We start from the raw sequence: 20752 nt of genomic DNA on the forward strand, positions 1-20752 counted from the left end.
CAGTCTGACACAGTGGGAATAAGACAGGTTAGACAACCCATTCATTCCAGGGTTGGTGCTGTGGTCAATGACATCTAGGATCAACCTTCTTTTGTCACCATCCCCCACTAAGACCTTTGAACTGACTGCATTAAGCTGATGGTAACACATGCAAGGTAGTCCTGATACTTCTATATTTTTATATACATAAAGCTACAATAGACAAAAGATGGGGGACAGCTGCCATAAACATCCCAACTTCTTATGTCTCCTTTTGCAAAACAGATTTGCCTCCTAACATTTCCACCGGAATCCCTTGCCAGATTCTATGGTTTATATATGTTCCATTTAATGTATTTTTTATAAACCTGATATAAAGTTTTCCTAGTTGGAGGAAGTAATCACTTTCCATTAAGTTAAACAGTCCCGATCCATTGGAAGTTAAAATATCTGACAGAAAAATAGAAACACTTGGCTTTGTGGTCTTCTGGGTCGAGACAGAATGGTGGTTGGTTTCTGGTCATTGCTGCCGACGAGGAGAGCCCATGATTTCTGCTCTGGCTGGACTGGCTCGAGATAGTCGTGGACAGGAAAATATCTTAAAGGTGTCATTCCAAGTCCTTAAGGAATTAAACATATTAAGATGACAAAAGGAGTCTGTCATGAAACCATTTCTAGATTACCAGATATTTGTAGGGTTTTTTTTGCAAGGTAGCTTAAATTACAAATCTTACTTGTGTTTTTATCCTGCAACATCTTATGGTAAGAGTTGCAGAATTCTTTGCAATCAAGGGGGAAAACAGAAGGATTGATTAAAGCCAACACAGACTCCTTACTACACACAAAGAGGGACATCCTGGTGACACAACTCTTCAAGTTTGCAGGGAGGCTATTTCCATTTCGTGGTTCTATTTAGGATTCAGTGGCCTCCCTCCCACTGCAGACCTGCTATTTAGTCTGCATGTGAACATTAAACCCAGATACTGAGCTTTCCTCCAGCTCCGCCCCTACCCATGGCTCTGTGGTGAGATCTAGGATTCAACTCTTAAGACATCGTAAAATTCCATCAAGCATTAGGAGATGGGATTGGATACTGGGCTGTCTTCCTCCTTTGGAGCAATCAGTGGAAGCATACCCAAAGGTATATGCCACGTGCATTCTTTGGCATTAAAAAGAATTAATGCCATAAATTAATTAAAAGTAAGGAAGATAGGTGCAAACCATATTAAAAAGAATGAAGATAGGTGCAAGGTGCATATTTCTAGGATGTAGTGGGTTCTTTTCTAAACTTAACCAAAGCAATGAAAGAGTTACATTTATTAAATTCCTTTTCCCCCCCCCCCGCCCCCATTTGCAATAGAAAACTAAGGCAAAATGAGTGCAGTTTTCCAAAAGTCATAATAAAAATACAGTTCTCCAACTCTGTCCACTTTCCTTTCCTGCTCACCAGTTTTGTGCCAAAAAATTCCCATGTTTCGCCCCGGTATGGTGCAGCCTCAGTTGTCTTTGTGAAGTAAGTGTGTGAATGGCGGGCAGCTGTTCAGTATTTAGAGCCCTTAGTGACTGGTGCTCATAAAAATGTCACAGTGCACTTCCATTTTGAAAATTCCTTTTATCCTCCATTTCAGAAGCGCCATTCCAGGACTGAGCCTTCTTTCTTTCTTTTCTAAATATATTTTTATTGATTTCAGAGAGGAAGGGAGCGGGAGAGAGAGCTAGAAACATCAATGATGAGAGAGAATCATTGCTCGGCTGCCTCCTGCACGCCACCTACTGGGGATCGAGCCCGCAACCCGAGCATGTGCCCTTGACCAGAATAGAACCCAGGACCTTCCAGTTCGCAGTTCAATGCTCTATCCACTGAGTCAAACCAGCTAGGGTGGACTGAGCCTTCTTGACCAGACTGCTGCTATTTGGCCTTCCCACCTCGCCGACAAGCCCCTAATGAAATGGATACGATTCCTGGCTACAATATTTCTCCTTATTGCCTCAAAGCTGCTCTTGTGGGGCTACACAAGCTCAAAAGTCCTTTGGCTTATGTGGCAAACATGAAGCAATGTCAATATATACCTCAAGGTGCAAGCTATGGCTGTAAGAAGTGTCAATGTCTTCTACGTTAATGAAGAGGGCTGCACCTGAGGGGCCCCTAGTAGCTACTCTGCTATGGAAATAAGATTCTTTGGGGACAGAAGAGCCTTCTGGGAAGTCTGCCCAGCCAGGACACAGGGCAGCTGAGAGTGGGTTTCCAACTTTCTTCCTAACAGGGAGGACTTTTCTTCTCTCAACCATATGCACACTTTTGTCACAGCAACCAAGTCCCTGGAAAGGTGAGGTTTATAGAGGTGAGTGCCATACGCCCTGCCCACATCATCTGCTTGGCAGCCAGGCTGTCCTGTGGAGAATGGCCAGTCAGAGGTATGCGAAGAAGAGAGAGAGCTCCCCGCTAAGTAGCCGATTGAGAAAACTATCAGTTTGAGCATGTGAGAGCCACACTACCTCCAAAAGGTCAATGGAGTGTGAGCTCCCACCCTCTGAGATGTAGTTATGGACCCAGCGCTGTAACTAACAACTCCCAAGTAGAAGAATTTCAAGGTCAGTGGAAAGATACCTTAGTAAAACAACCATTGGTGTTGTGTTAAGAACTGTTAGGGAAACAGTGCGAGGGACCACCCTTTTTAGCTGAGTTGTGTCTAAGGGGTTTGAATAAACCACTTGCATATCGGGAGCTTCAAGAGCTCAGATTAAACAAAGTTTCTGGGAATGTTCAGAACAGCTGATCACATTCCATCTGCCACGAGGTCTCTGTGAGTTCATGGCCTGGAAAATTCTGTTTCCTTCCGGATTTAGAAGAGGTTTCCAGATAGAATAGAAACACTGGGAAATGGAGTCATTCCCGTTAGATCCAGGAGGAGGATTTCCAGCCTTACTGAATTCTATTAATTGATGAACCAGGAGAAGCAGGAATAAAGGAATACCTGCCGGCTCTTATGCGATGGCCTGTTTCAGAGTAATGCCCTCACTCCTCACCTCGGGTCGTAATGAGAAGTGAGTCGTTTGGGGACCGGTGAAGGGTAAATCTGCCAAACAGCTTAGTGACTTTCTGGAGTTTAAATACTAAGTGAGAAGAGAAGGTCACGGGGCAGCCGACCTTGGGCCTGTCTTTCTTTCGTCTGTCCGTGGCTTTGATCAGGATACATCCTCCTTTGTGGCCAGGACTCCATAGAGAATCCTGGGGTCATGGCCCGCTGCCTATCAAGAGGTAGAAACGTGCTGCTGAAATGGGTGAAGCCCGAAGTTCGGGGGTTGGGAGTCGAGGGGAGGTAGCTTCATACGTTCCACATTTCCCACATAACCCGGAGCAGACTAAACAAAACGGGTGTGAAATCTCGTGACTTGATCCTGCCGTGGTTATATTTTCTAAGCCGTAACCCATTCATTGGTAGGTTTCGTCCCAGGATTTACAGCTCTCTTCGTCTTGTGGGGGAAGAATGTTTGAAACCTTTTGCAAAAGGTTTGCAGTAAGCAGAGAGCCTGTGATTAAAGCCCAGGATGGAGTTCGCGAGTGTCTGTGTGTGTGTGTGTGTGTGTGTGTGTGTGTGCATGTGCATTCATGTGAGTGAGGACCCGCTCACGTGGGCTTTCTTCCTCCCGTTTGCTGCTTTTACGCAAAAGCGTCACACATGGTAGCAGTTAGGAGCCCTTCACAGCTGAAGTGTTTCAAACACTAATGAATGGAAGTTTGGTCATATAATGCAGACAAGCTCTAAGGCATGCGTTACTGAATGGTGTACTGTGGTGACCTGGGGAAGGAAGAGAGGTATAAATTGTGTCAGTTAGCCACCCAGACAAAATGAAGCCATGTGGAAAATCAAATCTATTAAAGTATGAAGACTGTTATAAGCTGTTTTAAGCTGGCCATTCTTAAAGGGGCTCGGCTTGCGGCCGGGGTAAATGTTTACCTCTTCTCCCAGATCTTTTTCACATGCTGTCGTAGGAGACAGTGTGCAGCATTTGATAAAAATCATCCTTTCGCTAACGACGCTTTTATCAGAAATGTTTATTGTCTCCGCTTTCCCACCCATGTCCTGAGAGGGACTGCACATTTGTAAAATAAGCAAAAGGAAAGGGAACTGTGCGGCTCAGGCTGGCTTGCAGAAACTCCAACAAATTCCAGAACCACAAGGAATCAGAAAAAAAAAAAAAAAAAAGGAAAGAGAAGGAGGAATTAGATTTATATGAAGACGAGGCCCTGCAAAAACATATATATTAGATTTTCTCTGCTTGGCCAGCCCAGCATTAAATGTTTGGTGGATGTGGATTTAGCATTGAGAATGAGCAGTGATGCCAAATTGTGGTCATTGTCTTCAAACGGACTTTCATGCATACGAGGCCGAGGAGCCCCGTTTAGAGAGGGCGTGAGGAGGCAGTTCCTGCAGCCTGAGCTCAGGCCCCTCCTTCACTCACTGCTCCCACCGCATGGGCGTGGGTGCTTCGTGGTCACACACGGGTTCCGACGCCCATCTGACAGCTCTCCTCCTGGCCCTACTCACCATGTCACCTTGGGTATATTGCCTTGATTCTCTCACCTGTACAACGGGGATAATAGCAGAGGGTCCCTAAAAGCATCTAGTAGTCACCATAAAAGCATCAGCTATTATTACCAATATCTGAAGGACACCTTTCTTTATGCCTAAGTGAGGATCTCCTGGGCTCTTATTTTTCTTGCTTGCACGCTGGTTTTGAAAACGGATGAGTGGCATGCTGTGGGAAAAAGTTCACCCATTTCTTTTTTACCCTAATTGGTGAGGAAGCTTATACACTGGCCTGACATTCTCTGGACGGCAAACAATTGAATTTGCTGACCAGCCACCTTGATGTCAAGCCTTAAGTCCACAGGGGCTCATGACTGCTCTGGGGGAAAAACAACACCTTGATTCCTCACTTACCGATTTAGAAAGCCCTGGGAATGCGGGGCCTGCCAGTCAGCCGCATGCTCTATTGAAGCGAGCACAGGGTGCTGCGGGCACAGGGCCCCTCTGACCTGTGGAAGAGCAGCCCACGCGGTCTAATGCTTGCGGCCTTTGTGTGTTCCAGGAGGAGACTGAAGAGACATCCTCACAAGAGTCTGCAGAAGAGGATTAGGGGGCGCCCACGTTTGATTTCTACCTCAGCAGCCGTTGGATCTTTTGAAGGGAGAAGACACTGCAGTGACCACTTCCTTTCTGTTGACACGGTCTTTCCACTTTCATCTGGGGCGGGGCAGGGGGGGGTGGGGGCGGGGTGGGGCTGGGGGGGAGAAATCACATAACCTTAAAAAGGACTATATTAATCACCTTCTTTGTAATCCCTTCACAGTCCCAGGTTTAGTGAAAAACTGCTGTAAACACAGGGGACACCATTTAACAATGCAACTTTTAATTACTGTTTTCTTTTCTCTTAGCCTACTAATAGTTCGTTGATCTGATAAGCAGGAGTGGGTGGGTGAGAAGAACTCTGAATCAGGTTTAGTCGATCACTGCACTGCACACAGACAAGAATCCTGTCACACCCGTGACGCTGGGCATTCACGTAGGAAAGGCGCAGTGTGTGACACTGTGGCCCCCAACGCCACCCAACCCGCTCGCGTAGTGAGGCTTCTGTTTAGAACCAAAGATAGGAATAGATACGACTTCTCTCTCCTTTGCGTATAATCTTGTAGACACTTGATGATTTTTTTTTTTACTCTTTTATTTCTAAACCAGACGAAATGCTGATGTGTCCTTTCGTTCAGCTAACAGACCAGAAAAGGTTATGCTCATTTTTTCAAAAAGGGAAGTAAGCACACGAGTGTCGCCAACTCCCATATGTATGGCTATCACATATCAGTAGGGGAACCCATTGGCCCTGTCACACTCTTTCAGGAGAAACACTCATCCGGGTAGGATCTACTTCCCACAGAGCCAAAAGCCATTCAGCAATACATCACACTTGTCAGCCTCCAAGCGTTGAAGGAACCTAGACAAGTAAAATCATCTTCTTTGTAATTTAATGAAAAGGTACAACAATAATGCATGATGAACTCACCTGAATTATGAGGTAGGAGCGAAATCTAAATTTCTTTTGCTATAGTTACCCTACAACTTTAAAAAAGCAAACAAAAAAAAAGCAATCTCTCTCTCTCTGCCTCTTTTCATTGTGTATCAGTTTCCGTGAAAGACCTAAATACCACTTACCTCAAACTAAGCTTATGTGTTACTTCAGGTAACGCGTTTTGACATAGGATGGTTGACTGAGGTGTTTCTCTTTGGCTTCAGTTCACCGTCTCTTCATTCAAACTGCACTTTTAGCCAGAGATGCAATATATCCCCACTACTCAATACTACCTCTGAATGTTACACTTAATTTACAGTCTAGTACTTTTTACATGCTGCTATACACAAACAATGCAAGAAAGACAAACTTCATGGGTAGGTGATGCTAACCGCGGTTCTTTGTGTACACTTAAACCACAGTTAACGAAGCAGTCTCCTTACTGTGTTTCAGCATGGCTATGTATTTTTCTATGGTGTTTTTTTTTTAATTAAAATTTTGCAAATACTTGTTTCAGCTTCTCTGCTAGATTTCTACATTAACTTGAATAGTTTTGTTGTTGTTTTTAACCAAGTCGCTCCTAGGTTCTTAAGGATCATTCTCCTCAGTCGCACTACACAGCACACAGAATTTGACTGTAATGTTTAAATATCACCCTCCAAGTTTGTACCTCAGATGAATTGTTTAAGGAAATGGACTAATTGACTTGCAAAGACCTACCTCCAGACTTCAAAAGGAATGAACTTGTTACTTGCAGCCTTCATTTTTGTCAACGTTTGACATAGTTCAAACTGCAGCTATCCCTAGTCAAAGCTATTTTTGTAAAAAATGTTTGCTAGAGAGGAACACATTTTTACATACTTTTGCAAATAAATAAATAAAAGAAAGCCAACCTTCAAAGAAACTTGAAGCTTTGTAGGTGAGAGGCAACAAGCTTGGGCTTTTGCGATGCAATCAGAAATACGTGTTTTTAAGATTAGTGGAATATGAGAAAATGCTTGACAAAGATTTTCATGTACTTTACACAAATGTGATTTTTGTAATATGTCTCAACCAGATTTATTTGAAGCGCTTCTTATGTAGAGTTTTATTCTTTTCTCTCCTAGTGCGTGTGCTGACTCTTGAACATGGTATTATCAACTGGGCCAGGAGGTAGTTTCTCATGAGGGCATGTGTCAGTGTGGCTTTTAGTTCTGAAGCCAAATGAAACTCAAAACCATCTCTCTTCCAGCCACTTCAGGGAGGTAGCTTCAAAGACCACATACCTCTCTTGGACTGGCAGATGGCTCACTGTGGTGAATCACCAGAGGAGCTATGGAGAGAATGAAAACTCAACATCACTGTTAACTGTGCATTAAATAAGCAAATAAACAGTGGCTCATAAAAGTAACAGTCCCATGTCTTTGGGCCTTTCTGAAACCTCATTGGCCAGCTCATAAAACTGACACAGTTGCTCATGTTGGCCAAACTCGGAAACCGAGCAATTTCCATCTCCGATGAAGTTACTCTTTTATTTCCTCTATGTTGTACAATCAAAACACACTACTACCTCTTAAGCCCCAGTATACCTCATTTTTCATACTGAAAAGAAAAGAAAAAAGCTTGTGGCCAATGGAACAGTAAGAACATCATAAAATTTTTATATATATAGTTTATTTTTGTGGGAGATAAATTTTATAGGACTGTTCTTTGCTGTTGTTGGTCTCGGCTAAGTAAGACTGGACATTTAACTTTTCTACCATTTCTGCATGTTTGCAGGAGAAAAGTATCAAGACGTTGAACTGCAGTTGACTTTCTCCCTGTTCCTTTGAGTGTCTTCTAACTTTATTCTTGGTTCTTCATGTAGAGTTGCTGTCTATGATTGTACTTTGAATCGCTTGCTTGTTGGAAATATTTCTCTAGTGGATTATCACTGTCTGTTCTGCACAATAAACATAACAGCCTCTGTGATCCCCATGTGTTTTGGTTCCTACTCTTTGTCATAACTCCATTAAGTAAATTTTAGTCAAAACAGGTCAAGGAGAGAGGCAGTCCCTTTGGAAGTCATCGTGTCACCCTTCTGCATATTGTGCGTCCAGACTTCTACACACACTGACACAGAGCTTTAAAGTATCACACTTCTTCAGTCGGCTGCCCTGAATTCATCTTTCGTGGCCTGACATTTCATTCTATAAACATGACCTTCGAAGAAAATGTAAAGAAACAATAGTTTAAAACTAGAGAATTTCTAGTGAAGGCTGGCATTGACAAAGTTTGTCAGCGAAGTAACTGACATACCAGTTATCTTTCAAGTAACATTTGCAGAGATATCCAACCATTTGGAGAAAAAAATAAGGAATGAAAGGCACTACTACATAGGAGTCTTTCATTTCATAAATACCATAAGCAGGGGCAGAATTAGTCCACCACGATCCAAATCACTTAGACATCTCAATCACTGATGATGGATGAGAAAATCCAGGATTCTCAAACGGCTAAAATCTGGTTAGTGCTACTACCATTGTCATGAAAACTTCTGCATTTAGCTTCTTAGAAAGGACTTGCCCATATTAAAACATCTCCTGTCAGGAAATCTATTGTCAGGTTTTACTCCACTCCTTCATTTATTTTCACAGCAAATATTTTGTGAGTGCCTACTTTGTGCTGAGCTCTAGACCACGAGGCCCTTTAAAAGATTGTCCCCTTGGAGAAGATTTTGCAAGTGAAGAAATACAGGCAGCATTTGAAAAGAACCAACTATATTGCTTATGCAACAAGTTTCAAGAATTCAGAGGAGGGAAAGCCATTTCCTGCTGTGAGGGAGACAGGCCAAATGCATTTAATAGAACCCGCATTTAGTCTTTTTATTTTTATTAATATAGAAAAGCACATAAGAAGAAATTACTTCCTGAAAATGAAAATAAACCAAGAGGGAATCTTTGGGTTGAAAAAGGATATGTCCAGAATAGGATATGTCGGTGAATAGGATAAAAGTTTTAGCACATTGTGGAGTCAGTTACTCACTAAACAATATCTGAATTAGGTTTTTTTCTTCTAGAAAAATTAAACTAGTGCTTTCACACAATAAGCAGTACGCTTACAAAAGTTACTGTGAGAAGAAACCTTTTAAGTTTAAACCTAAGTTCAAATAGCAGTGGGGCCTCTAGTTTGTACAGGATATTGTTTGGGACAATAAAAGTCAATGAGACTTCATCCCTGCCCACAAAGAGCCAAACTTCTCAGGAGGGAGGTGGACCCCAGGGAGAGCTGTGTAAATAGAACCTTACTGAAAGTGGTTGGAGGCACCCCCAACTCCGCGAGTACCAGGGAGGACTTGCAGGCCCTCCCACAAAAGGGCTTTAGCGTTGCCATCACAGGGGACCCTGGGGCTGCATGGGCAGTGAGTCTCAGCCTACATAGCATTTCATATGAGCGATTGCTTTTCAGTAGGGCTAGGGGCACTTGACTCTTGTGAATTCAGGAATGCTAAGTGGTCTAGAAGTATGGGCAGTAATAAAACCACAACTAAAGAATAACATTCCAGTCGGTGAGACATGATGCAAACTCAGACTATAGATTAGGGAATGAAACTTCAGGAAAGTGAAAGAAAGAAGGAGAAGACTAGACAAGCGGGCAGAAGGAATGTGCTTTATATCAAGTGTATTTATTTACATATGATGACGTTAATCCAATATTTTTCTATTGATTTTTAGAGAGAGTGCAAAGGAGGGGGAGAGACAGAGAGAGAAACGTTGATGTGAGAGACACAGCAATTGGTTGCCTCCTGCACGCACCCTGACCAGGGCTGGGGATTGAGCCTGCAACCGAGGTACGGGCCCTTGACCAGAATCAAACCCAGGACCCTTCGGTCCTCGGGCTGACGCTCTATCCACTGAGCCAAACTGGCTAGGGCTATACATGATTACTTTTTACTGAACAAGTGTAGTTCTTAAAGTTAGGTAATGTCATCCTTGAGCAATTACTGTTCAAAGTCCAGGGACACTGGGGAAGACCTCCCATTATACCATCTAATGTGAAAGGTGTGGACTCCGAAACTAGACTGCCTTGGCTTGAATCCTGGCTTTGTCACTAACTGGCTGGGGGCCCTTGGGTAAGTCACATAATAAATAGTTCTGGGATCAATTTTTTCATTTTCAAATAGAAATAACAGCAACCACCTAGAAGTGTTGTCGTGAGGAGGATTAAATACGTCAGTGTATGTTTTCTATCATTATTTGACATTTGCCACACAGGGATATCCACAGATTGTGATCAAAAGGTATGAGGGTTTCAAACACCATTTTGGTTGTACATTCCATGCATGGAAGCCATTAATATATGTATAGACTCTTTCCCACACTGTGGCTTGCGATGTTTGAGCTCAGCGGATTTGATTACTAAAAGAAGCCTGCCCCTGAAAAATCAGCAAAATGCAGTCGCTTCTATTCCAGTGACAGTCGTAGGGGGTCCCTGATGTCCCCTGGCTTGATTTGCTGGTGGGGACTCGGTCATTCAGTCCAACCCTCGCCCAGTTGCTCCAGGCTCCTCCTGACTTTGACCTTGGTTGAAAGCATCACAGTGTTGGAGTATGGGACCTCTTGGTGGCCTTACTCCTCCTGGCTCAGCACCCAACTCCTGCCATTTCTTCAGATTCCAGCCTCCACCTGTCGCCCACCCGCCTCATGGAGCTAAACTAAACGCACCTCTGCAGCCAGTCTGTGCACCTCATCTCATTAACATTCTGTAGACCGCCTGTTGTCCTCTCCTGCCCAGGCCTTGTCCACTGAATTCTGTATCCTCTTAGGTTTCCTTCGGTAGCCGAAGGATGCTAGTCTCCTTGGACAAAGAATGATGGACCACTTAGCAGAATCCTAGAAAAGGAGAATAAGCAAGGAGACAGATTTCTCATGCCTTCGATTTTCCCTGGTGACTGATCAGAACTGGAGTGAAGGTGTTGCATGCCTGTCTTCACCTGCACTGCCAGGTCCTTGACCAGGCTGGCAACACTTTTATTGGAGATGAGTGACTATATTAGCTAGGGCTCTTTCAACCACAAGGGACATACATCCAGTTTGAAATGGCTTACTCAAAAAAAAAAAAAAAAAAGAAAGAAAAGGGAAAGGAAGGGAGGGAGGGAGGGAGGGAGGGAGGGAGGGAGGGAGGGAGGGAGGGAGGGAGGGAGGGAGGGAGGGAGGGAAAGAAAAGTTTGGCTCTTTGGGTTCACTGTCAGATAGGTTCCCCTCTGGTGGTGGCAAGGCAACTGCTAGAAGTCCCAGACATGTACCCTCTTGGTCTCAAAACCTCTGCAGAAATATACTTTTTTTTCAATATTTCCAACAGAATATTGGGGTTGGATATTGTTGGGCCAACCTGGATCACAGCCCACTCATTCTACCAGTGATTCTGGCCAGGGGGTTGGGAGTGGGGGTGGGGTGGGGGTGGGAGAAGAAACACTGGCCAAATGTAGGTTACATATCTATCCCCAGAGCCAGTCAAGGATGGGGGCCCTCTATAAGTGTCTGGGGGGCGGGGGACCAGCTCTGTGTGAATCGTGAAATGGGTGATGTCCCAGTAAAAACTCCAAGTGGTCTTGCAGAAGGGAAAATGGACACAGAAGAGGGGAGAAACAACAGGTGTGTGTCACAATGGTTCGGTCAGCAGGGTGAGCCAGTGAGGTGAGATCCAGGTGAGCAAGGCTCCATAAAGTCTCCTACTCCATCAACATGAATAAAAGGCAAATGCCCTGAGAGTTGCCAATTGGGCAGTGGACGTAGCAGGGGCAAAAATGAAATCTTGTTTTAAGGCACTGAGATGTTGCTGTTTCTTACCACGGCACAATTTAGCCTGCCTGGATGGAGCAAATAATGACAATTCTTGTTGCATCTTCATATTTTTGCTTATAAAGCACTTTCATGAATGTCATTTATTTTCATCTTCAGTGCCGGTCTGGGTAATATAGCAGGTATTATTATTATTATTATTATTATTATTATTATTATATATTTACTTTACTGGTGGGTTAACTGAGGCTCAGAGAGTATAAGAGACAGAGCTAGAGCCATAATGTAATCTCAGGTCCCCCGACTTTATTCCCACGCTCTCAACTTTAGAATAATGAACATCCATAGACTATCTATGCAATCGCTGCTCAGTCTCACCCTTCTCTTGGGTGCACATCCCTAGCACATTTAATCATAACTTCCACTAAGGAAGGCTTTGGTTTTCTAAAGCCGGTTTTCAGGGACCACAGTAATAACAGTGCACTCAGCCTGGGTCTCGGCCCCCATCAGCTGGAACACTTCCACTGCATTGTAGAGCATCTGAACCTGGCTGTTCATCCCATTTATCAATCCAACAATATATTTCAGGAGAATATGAGCTCTAACCGATTTAAGGGATTATCAAAACTGCAGCAAACAAGCTGGTTATAGGACCCAGAACATTCTGCGGGGTCACCAGAGTTTAAAGCCCCATTTCTTTACTTTAGTCACCGAATCTGTAGGCTCAGTAAAGTTCCCAGTGGCCTTGCACTCTTAAATCAAGCACTTGGCAGGCTGATATATGGCTTTTATTTATTACAATGGGATACCCTTGGCCATAAAGCAATTATGTTCAGCCTAATCCCCAACCGATTTAATACTGTCATGGAAAATAAAACCTACAATTCAACCAGCTAATGAAAATGTGAAACGTCCACAAATCTATAAGTCAATTGTAATGCCTGTCCAGCTTTTGCAGAAGACATCTTTACAAAACTCGGAAATTCAAAAACCCCTGGAACACAGCTGCTTTCTCTTCATCTCTGCTGTCACTACTTACAATCCAAGCCACTATCACCTCGAATGTTCTGTCTGTGTAGTCTCTCTCCCCGCCACCCCCCGGCCATTTCAATTCTTCCTCTACCTGCACCAAGAGTGATCTTACCAAAAACAAAAAACCTGATGACAAACCTCATGCTCTCAGACCAAAATCAAAATCTCTCCTAAGGCTCAAATCACATGGCAAGGCCTGGCTCCTGCTCCCTTCTCCAGCTTGCCTCTGGCCCAGCCTTCCTCTCTGCCCTCCCACCGCACTGGCTTGCCTCCCAGGGGAGCTGGGGATGCACCATTCTCTTCTTTGTCACCTCAAGCACGTTCCCCAGGCTCTAGTACTCTCTGCCTAGAATTCTTTTCCTTCTCCAGGCCCCTCTGCCACCCTAGCAACCCTCATTCTTCAATGTTCTGCTTTCTAGGGCACCTTCTCTACCTTGCTCTCCCTGCCACATCCTCACCTCCACATGGTCAGGCCCTCTAGTGTATATCCTTCTGTAACACTCTGGGCTTCTCCCTGATACCAATGACCACAACTGTCATTAACCTTTGTGTAAGGTGGACCCCCGGTGATCATGTCTGTATCCTTAGCTGCAGTCACAGTCGCTGGCCACAGTTGCCCCTCCAGAAGTGCTTGAATGAATAACTATGACCAGTCTCCACGGGATGAGCAGATAGGTTCTTTCTGGCAGTCTCTCACATGACGTTGCTCCAGATCTCGCCTTCATTGAGGCTTTACTTCCCTCTGCTACTCAGGGCCCTGGACTCCAAACCGCCCCCTACACTCCCTCTACACATCCCACAGAAGCTCTCCTGTACCCCATCTCTGTAGGTTCAACTTTCTGCCCGCATGTTCATTTTGAAAAATCATCTGATAAACAAATGAATGAATAACTGATGCTACACCAGAGACAGACACCCAGCTCAGTGTCTCAGACATAGCCTGCCCTGGGTGTGTACACTGGTTGCTTTTAAACTACTCAGCCTTTTTTTTTTCCTTTTTTTTTAATCTTCCTCTGGTAGGAGTGCTCCATTTTATTTATTTGTTTGTTGGTTTGTTGGTTTGTTTATGAGGAAATTCCTCTCCTTCACTCTTGGCCCATGAGATTTAGCTGGCTCTGCCATCCACTCCCTGATGGCAAGGGAAGGTATGAGATTTAAGCCAGGGCAGTTGATATCTCTCCATCCTCGGATTGGTTCAAGCAGAGGCACAACCAAGGCCACTCCATTAGATACCAGGAAAGTGAGCCTTTCTCACTCTGGTACTGTGGTCGGCAAACCAGCTCGCGAGCCAATTGCGGCTCTTTGGCCCCTTGATTGTGGCTCTTCCACAAAATACCACGACCTGGGCGAGTCTATTTTGAAGAAGTGGCGTTAGAAGAAGTTGAAGTTTAAAAAAATTGGCTCTCAAAAGAAATTTCAATCGTTGTACTGTTGATATTTGGCTCTGTTGATTAATGAGTTTGCCAACCACTGCTCTGGTAGAATTAAAACTGGTAGGGTGCATGCCTATAAGTCCTGCAAAAGCCCAGGGCAATCAGGCCTGACAATGAAGCCAGCACCTAGGGAAGCACAGATAAGACCTGTAGACAGAGCAGGTGCTGAAGACATTGTCTGAGCCACTGGACCCTATTGTGCCCAGAGGCTAGTAAAGTTGTTTCTCTCCTTCAAGTGTGAAAAGTTGGGCTTTTCTCACTGCCTCCCAGAAGAATCCTGGCTATGCCATCAATTAAAGGAGGAATAAATGGGTCCTGGCTGGGTTGGAGCATCGTCCCCATGCACTGGGGTTGTGGGTTCAGTTTCGGGTTGAGGCACACACAAAGAGCAACCAATGAATGCATAAATAAATGGAGTAACAAATCGATGTTTCTCTCTCTTCCTTCCTCTCTCTAAAGTCAATGGATAAAATAAAATAAAAAATTAAGAATGTATAACTGAATGAACACAGTGAAAGACAGCGGAACTGACCCTCAGAGAGCCTTCTTCATTCTAGCTTGGTTCTATGACTCCCAGAGTGTAGCAAACCCTGGCCAGAACTGTTTCTCTATCTACATACTGAGGACAATGGTTCAATTAGATGTTTAATATTCCTTCTAGGTTTAAAATTCCAGGATTCTGTGATACTAAGGTCTCCACAAAGGAATTCGTTCCAAATGGTGAAAATTAGGATAAGAGCCTGTAAAGGAAACAGTACTGGCTGGGGGAACCCCTCCTGGCTCTTCCACGTCTCACTAGGGCACAGTTTCCTTCTAGACTTCCACCTTAGAGAAATGGGAAACTTCCTGAGCTGAAAGTAGAACCACATGGAATTTGAAGCCAACAAAGAGCAAAACTGCAAACCCACAGTCAGCAATGGAATCTCATGAAAGAGCTTGCCTATTTCACAGTCACAGAAGATGTGTGTGTATATGTGTATGTGTGTGTGTGTGTGTTAGGTTAAATATATATTTTTTCTTAAATGTAAGATAATATAAAAACACAGCCATTCATATAAGCATAAATAATAATTATTATAATAATAATTACAATTCTAGCCAGAAGCTAGTACACAAAATAGAGCTAGTCAAGAAGTAAATGAAATAGCACATTATTATCTCACATGGATAAATGAAAGAAAATATGGCTATTATTGTGGTATAATGGATAACATGATTTGTGACCAAAACTGTTTCAACTTTTAACTAAATATGTCCCTGGAACACCATTCCACTCAAAGATACATCCTGTTTAAAAGAAGTACTTTCCGTACCAAAGAAATAACTTTCGTATGAAAACAGACATTGAGCCAAAGTCTAATGAAAATTCTCCCAAAATTTATGAATAGCATCCTAATTTATCCTTTCCCCTAACCAAACCAAAAAGCTAATATCACATGTAAAACACATAAGCCATCAAAGTAGAATAATTCTGTTTCTTTTTACTAGTCATTAGTATGCCCATGAGGTAGTTTCAAGGAATTTTCGTCTCTATGATTTGTTATTCCTTAACCTGTCACACCACTTGAACTAAAAAATGAATTTTTTTCCGGCTTTTCCATAATCACCAAAGGACCACACCTCCTTAAACAATCAACTTTCAACTAGCCTTCGATTAAACTTTTAAAACCACGTTTAACTTCTCTTTCAGCTTTTTCGTATCATTCGTGAGGGCATTCAGGGCACATTAGCTCTAGTCCAGTGAAGAGCAATAGAAAAAGCATGAAGCGACTGTGACCCTCTGGGGCATTTTGTGCCCCAGCCGAAGGGTTGAGGCCGGTGGGGGAGGAGCTGTATTGAAAAACGTTTCACTTCGCATAAATCCAGAACCTGATCTCATGAGTGATAAGGCAAATTAAGTTTTCAATGTGGTCTTTGTTAACCATTTTTCAGAGGCTCTGAAGAAATAGGAAAATATAGCAACTTTCCCTCAGCTATTTGTCAAGCCATAAATAAGAGGCAGTGTTGTAGCATGTAGCACACACCATTTTGAAAGCATTTTATTTTCTTCTTTCATGGGGCTATAAAATTATATGGTGCATTTTCAATTTACGTAGGAAATTGCTGGAGGAAAAGAGCTTAGGAAATATGCGTTTCCTACAGGACACGGGAAATATGCACAGCCTTCTCGCTATCTCTTTTCCCCTGAACTTCTGGATCTGGGCCAACATTTTTTAACTCATTAGCCTTTAACTTAGTAATTGTTAAGCACAATTGTGCAGTTGTTCTGTTGTTAATTTTCACACATATTCAGTATGTGGGCATACTCAGGATGCAAATTGAAGCGGAACTGAATACATTGACAGTTACTTTCATTCCTTCATGCACGCACACATTTATCCAACAAATGTTCATTGAGCACCTGCTATGTGCCACGAACTGGAGCTAGCAGACAAATAGCGTAGTCTCTACGCCCATGGAGCACACGGTCCAGCACAGGAGACTACAAGTAAATGGCAGCAACCATGCAGTGTCTAAAGTGAGCTGTCAGAGGGATGCTCCGGGGGCTGCGGGAGATGTGGGCTCCCCACTTAGGTGGTGCCTGTGTTGAGCAGGGCTCCTGCAGGGAGGACCCATCTACGCTGGAGCCTGAGAGATGGGAAGGAGTTGAGCCAAGCAAAAAGGAAAAGGGGAAGGAGAGGCTGCTCCCAACAGATCCATAGCACAGTCTAAACACCAGAAGCATCGAAGCAAAAGACTTGTGCTAAAATGAATATTTTTAAACAACTACTAATGTTTACATTTCACCTCTGGAAAGTGTGAAGAATGATTTGCAGTGGTGACTGGCTCTGTGTGCCCCTGATCAACCGGTACATGACATCGTACCAGAGAATCCGGGCACAGGCAGAAGGAAGCAGGTCAGAGCTGAGGCCCCCAGGTGACCAGAAGCCACTCCATGTTGTGAAAATCTCCTAAGTGTCCTGGCACAAAGGTCCAGTTCACGTCAGGTGAGCAGGCTAAGAGAGCGATGGGGAGCGGAAAGCAGGGTAGGGGGAGAGCAAGCAGATGGCACTGACGTTTTCCCCTTCACTTTCTTCAGTTCCTGTTGCTACAAATTCCGTTGACAAACGTTTTTGCAATTCTATGAGGACTTCCAATAAATAAAAACTTTATTTAAAAAAATTATTATCGGATGCTTTTTTTTTCCTTGCATTTTAAGGACCTGAGAAGGCATAGCAAATGTATATCTTTGTTGTGAGCATTGAGAAGCAATTGAGTTTAGGTTCCTAAACATTAATATTTTGGAACTGAAGGGGTTTTTCCCCCCTAATTTTGGGTTAAATCTAGATGTTTTTAATCCTTGCAAAATGACAGCAGATATATAATACATTCCTCAATGATCCATATAAATCTTAGCACAACGCCTGGCATACAATAAGTGCTCAATAACAGTTAGATTTATTATTGTAGATATGACATATTTCCAGTAAATAAATTCAAAATGTTTTCTAAGACATAAACACTGTTTGAAAAAATAAACAGTACAGGCTCGTGGTGAAAACAGCAAACAGTTTGCAAAAACTAATGGAAATGACAGTGACTTGGCCCTCCCACTCCTGCTCTCTCATCCTAATGCTCACACGCAGCTCGGCCCCTGAGATTCTCTTATTGGTTCCTTCAGGTGGCTGCCTGTTCTTTCTAAATTATAGGCTTAAGGAATGTTTTATTGATGAACCAACTTGAGGCACTATCAACTGAATTCTTTCCATGGCAGATGAGAATTTAGATCCCTCGCATCATTCACTTGATCATTCACTTTACCAATAATGACTGAGCACCTCCCGTGCCGAGCGCTGCTAGCTGGGCCCTCGAGGAGGCCACTCTGAACAAAGCTGACAAAACTCCTTGCCTGCAGAGAGCTTTCCTTCGAATGGGGAGGAGAGACGTTAAACAGGTAAAATGAATAGCATGCCAGGTACTTATAAGTTCCATGGAACAAAAGAAAGTGAGGAGGAAAGGCAAGGAGTGCCGGGTGGAGGGGCTGCAGTTTAAATGAGTTGGCCGGGAAAGGCTTCCCTGAGAAGTTGATTATTTGAACAGACTGTAATCTTGGGAAATTTCCTTATGTTGTTTCTATGATAATTTCTTCACCTTCATGAGCCGCGCCAGCACAGCCAAGGGTTCCGCGAGCCTGAGGGAGGGCTGGTGAAGGATGAAGAAAAAGACAGACAAGAGAATAAGCTGGGTCTAGGAGGATCTTCTGGCTGAGGCCACAGAATAGATCCAGACTGCAAGCTGATGGTTTATTTTATGGTCAGGGGCAAACAAGGTAATTTACAATGTTCTTATAAGTTTCACGTGTTTTGGCAGCACTTGCTGCCCCTCCCACAGCCAATTAGCTACCCAGGAAAGATCTAGGGAGCAGTCACAAGATCAAGCTTAATTATGCTTAGAGGGCTGTGCCCTCCAAGCTGGGACTTGTTTGTGACTTTGCCAGCACGTCAGTCCGAGGCTTAACCCTATAACCGCTCCCTACACCTTCACTATCTTTATTCTAGCTTTTTGGATCGCTACCAGTCCGATGTTGACCCTGCTGGTTTAATCCTCTATGCTGCATGGATATTTTAAATGTTGTTTTTGGGTTGTTGGTTGTGTGTGTGTTTTTCTCTGTCTTTATCTTTCTGTTCTATTCTCTGAGTTCTTCGTACAATAAGTACGTGGAGGCCTTTTTTCTAGGAATCTTATGATCCCCCGGGAAGTCACCTCTGACCTCTTGGCTCAGGACAGAAACCAGGATGCTGACATTTTAGGCCCAAAGAAATGGATGGCAGTCAACTGACCCATAAAATCTCCATGTTTTCAGCCCTAAGCCTCAATACCACCCACTACCTGGCATGCCAGAATCCTAAGTCCTTCTGGGATTCCTCTGAGCAAATCTGATTTCTTTTGTCTCTGCCCCACTTTGCATGCAAAGAAGCCGTTTCTCTTAAGCTGCTGAATTTGTCGAATCTGCATTCCAGAAATGGGCAGAATCTCTTATTTGCTATTGACTTTAGTCCTATTATTTCTGTTCGCATGGATCTCTATACCTTTTATATGCTCTTACTATGGTTCTGACAGGGACCTAGGGAAGAAGAAGAAATTAATGTATTAGCTAATCCGCCTTCTATAATCAGATATCTATGTACAATTTTAAAAAGCATTTATTGGCAGTGCCCTCGGAGGTCCCGGATCTGTCTCTTGCTTCAACAGTGTTTGGACGGAACAGACCCAGGGACGCCCATTCTTCCAGCCTCCAGCCACTCTCCTGCATCTCATCCAGTCACCACCTTCAGAACCACTTCCGGGACCAGCCAACACACCGGGTTTTTTCCTACCTTAACTCCTCATTGCTGGACAACCATGAGCTCCCAAACTCATCAGAATTATTCCACCGAGGTGGAGACAGCGGCCAATCGCCTGACCAATCTGCATCTGCAGGCCTCCTACACCTACCTCTCTCTGGGCTACTATTCAACCTTGATGATGTGGCTCTCAAGGGTGCGGGCCACTTCTTTTGAGAGTTGGTGGAGAAGAAGTGCCTAGGGCTCTGAGCATCTCTTAAAGTTGCAAAACAAGCATGGCAGCCGCATTCTCTTCCAGGATGTGCAGAAACCTTCCCAAGATGACTGGGCCAAAACTCAGGACGCCGTGGAAGCCGCCCTGGCCTTGGAGAGGAACCCGAACCAGACCCTTTTGGAGCTGCATGCCCTGGCTTCTACCCATGCAGACCCTCATCTCTGTGACTTTCTGGAGAACATTTCCTGGATGAGGAGGTGAAACTGATCAAGAAGATGCGTGACCACCTGACTAACATCCGCAGGCTGGCCGGCCCCCAGGCTGGGCTGGGCGAGTATCTCTTGGAAAGGCTCACCCTCAAGCATGACTAGGAGTCTTTGGAGCCCAGAGGCCTTTCAGAGGCCCCTCTGCATTCCCTGGTGTCTCTGGCTTTTACCCGAGCCTCTTCCTGAAACTACTACTCATTCTTTTAACCACCCTAGAGCCCTCTCCCAGGAATTGGACCAAATGAAACAATAAAGATTTTTGTGGCAAAAATAAATAAAAATTAAAAAGCATTTATTAATTCTTATAATTTCCACCATATATACATATACCTTCTAGATATGTATATGTGTGTATATATACGAAAGGATGTATGTGTATGTGTAATCTTTGACTAGTGGAAAGGCATAGCATATTTTAGGACCTGCAAGAATGGCTGGAGTGTAGATTCGTTTAGAAAGAAGGAAATGATCACAGGAGATGCTGAAAATAAATTTTTAAAAATGGAGCCAGACCCTGTATTAGTTTCAGATTGAATGTAAATTATAATTGAAAAATAAAAATTAATTATTTTTTTAAGTGGAGCCAGATGCTAAGGGGCCATGTAAGCAAAGTTAAGAACTTTGAAGTTTATTCTATGATCTATAGAGTCCTACTGAATGAGTTGAGCAGAGAATG

General features: G+C 43.7%; 1 protein-coding gene and 1 pseudogene across 3 annotated transcripts in view; both read left to right on the top strand.

The window, feature by feature from the left end:
- Positions 1–11085, top strand: part of HMGA2 (high mobility group AT-hook 2) — a 144324-nt gene extending 133239 nt beyond the window's left edge. The window contains exons 5-6 of one of the 2 annotated variants that reach the window (XM_079773928.1): positions 2244–2321; positions 5074–11085. In XM_079773928.1, coding sequence (XP_079630054.1) covers positions 2244–2321; positions 5074–5121 — 126 coding nt within the window. In that variant the 3' untranslated portion in view covers positions 5122–11085. The remainder of the gene's footprint in view (positions 1–2243; positions 2322–5073) is intronic. The other variant, XM_079773929.1, reaches the window with a different exon arrangement.
- An 8569-nt stretch (positions 11086–19654) lies between these two features.
- LOC307102212 (ferritin light chain-like) lies at positions 19655–20215 on the top strand (annotated as a pseudogene). Its single transcript has one exon. The product of its transcript is annotated as a ferritin light chain-like (transcript).
- The last annotated feature ends 537 nt before the right edge of the window (positions 20216–20752 follow it).

The sequence above is a fragment of the Cnephaeus nilssonii genome (genome assembly GCF_951640355.1).
Source record: "Cnephaeus nilssonii genome assembly, chromosome: 6".
NCBI classification, from domain to species: Eukaryota; Metazoa; Chordata; class Mammalia; order Chiroptera; family Vespertilionidae; genus Cnephaeus; species Cnephaeus nilssonii.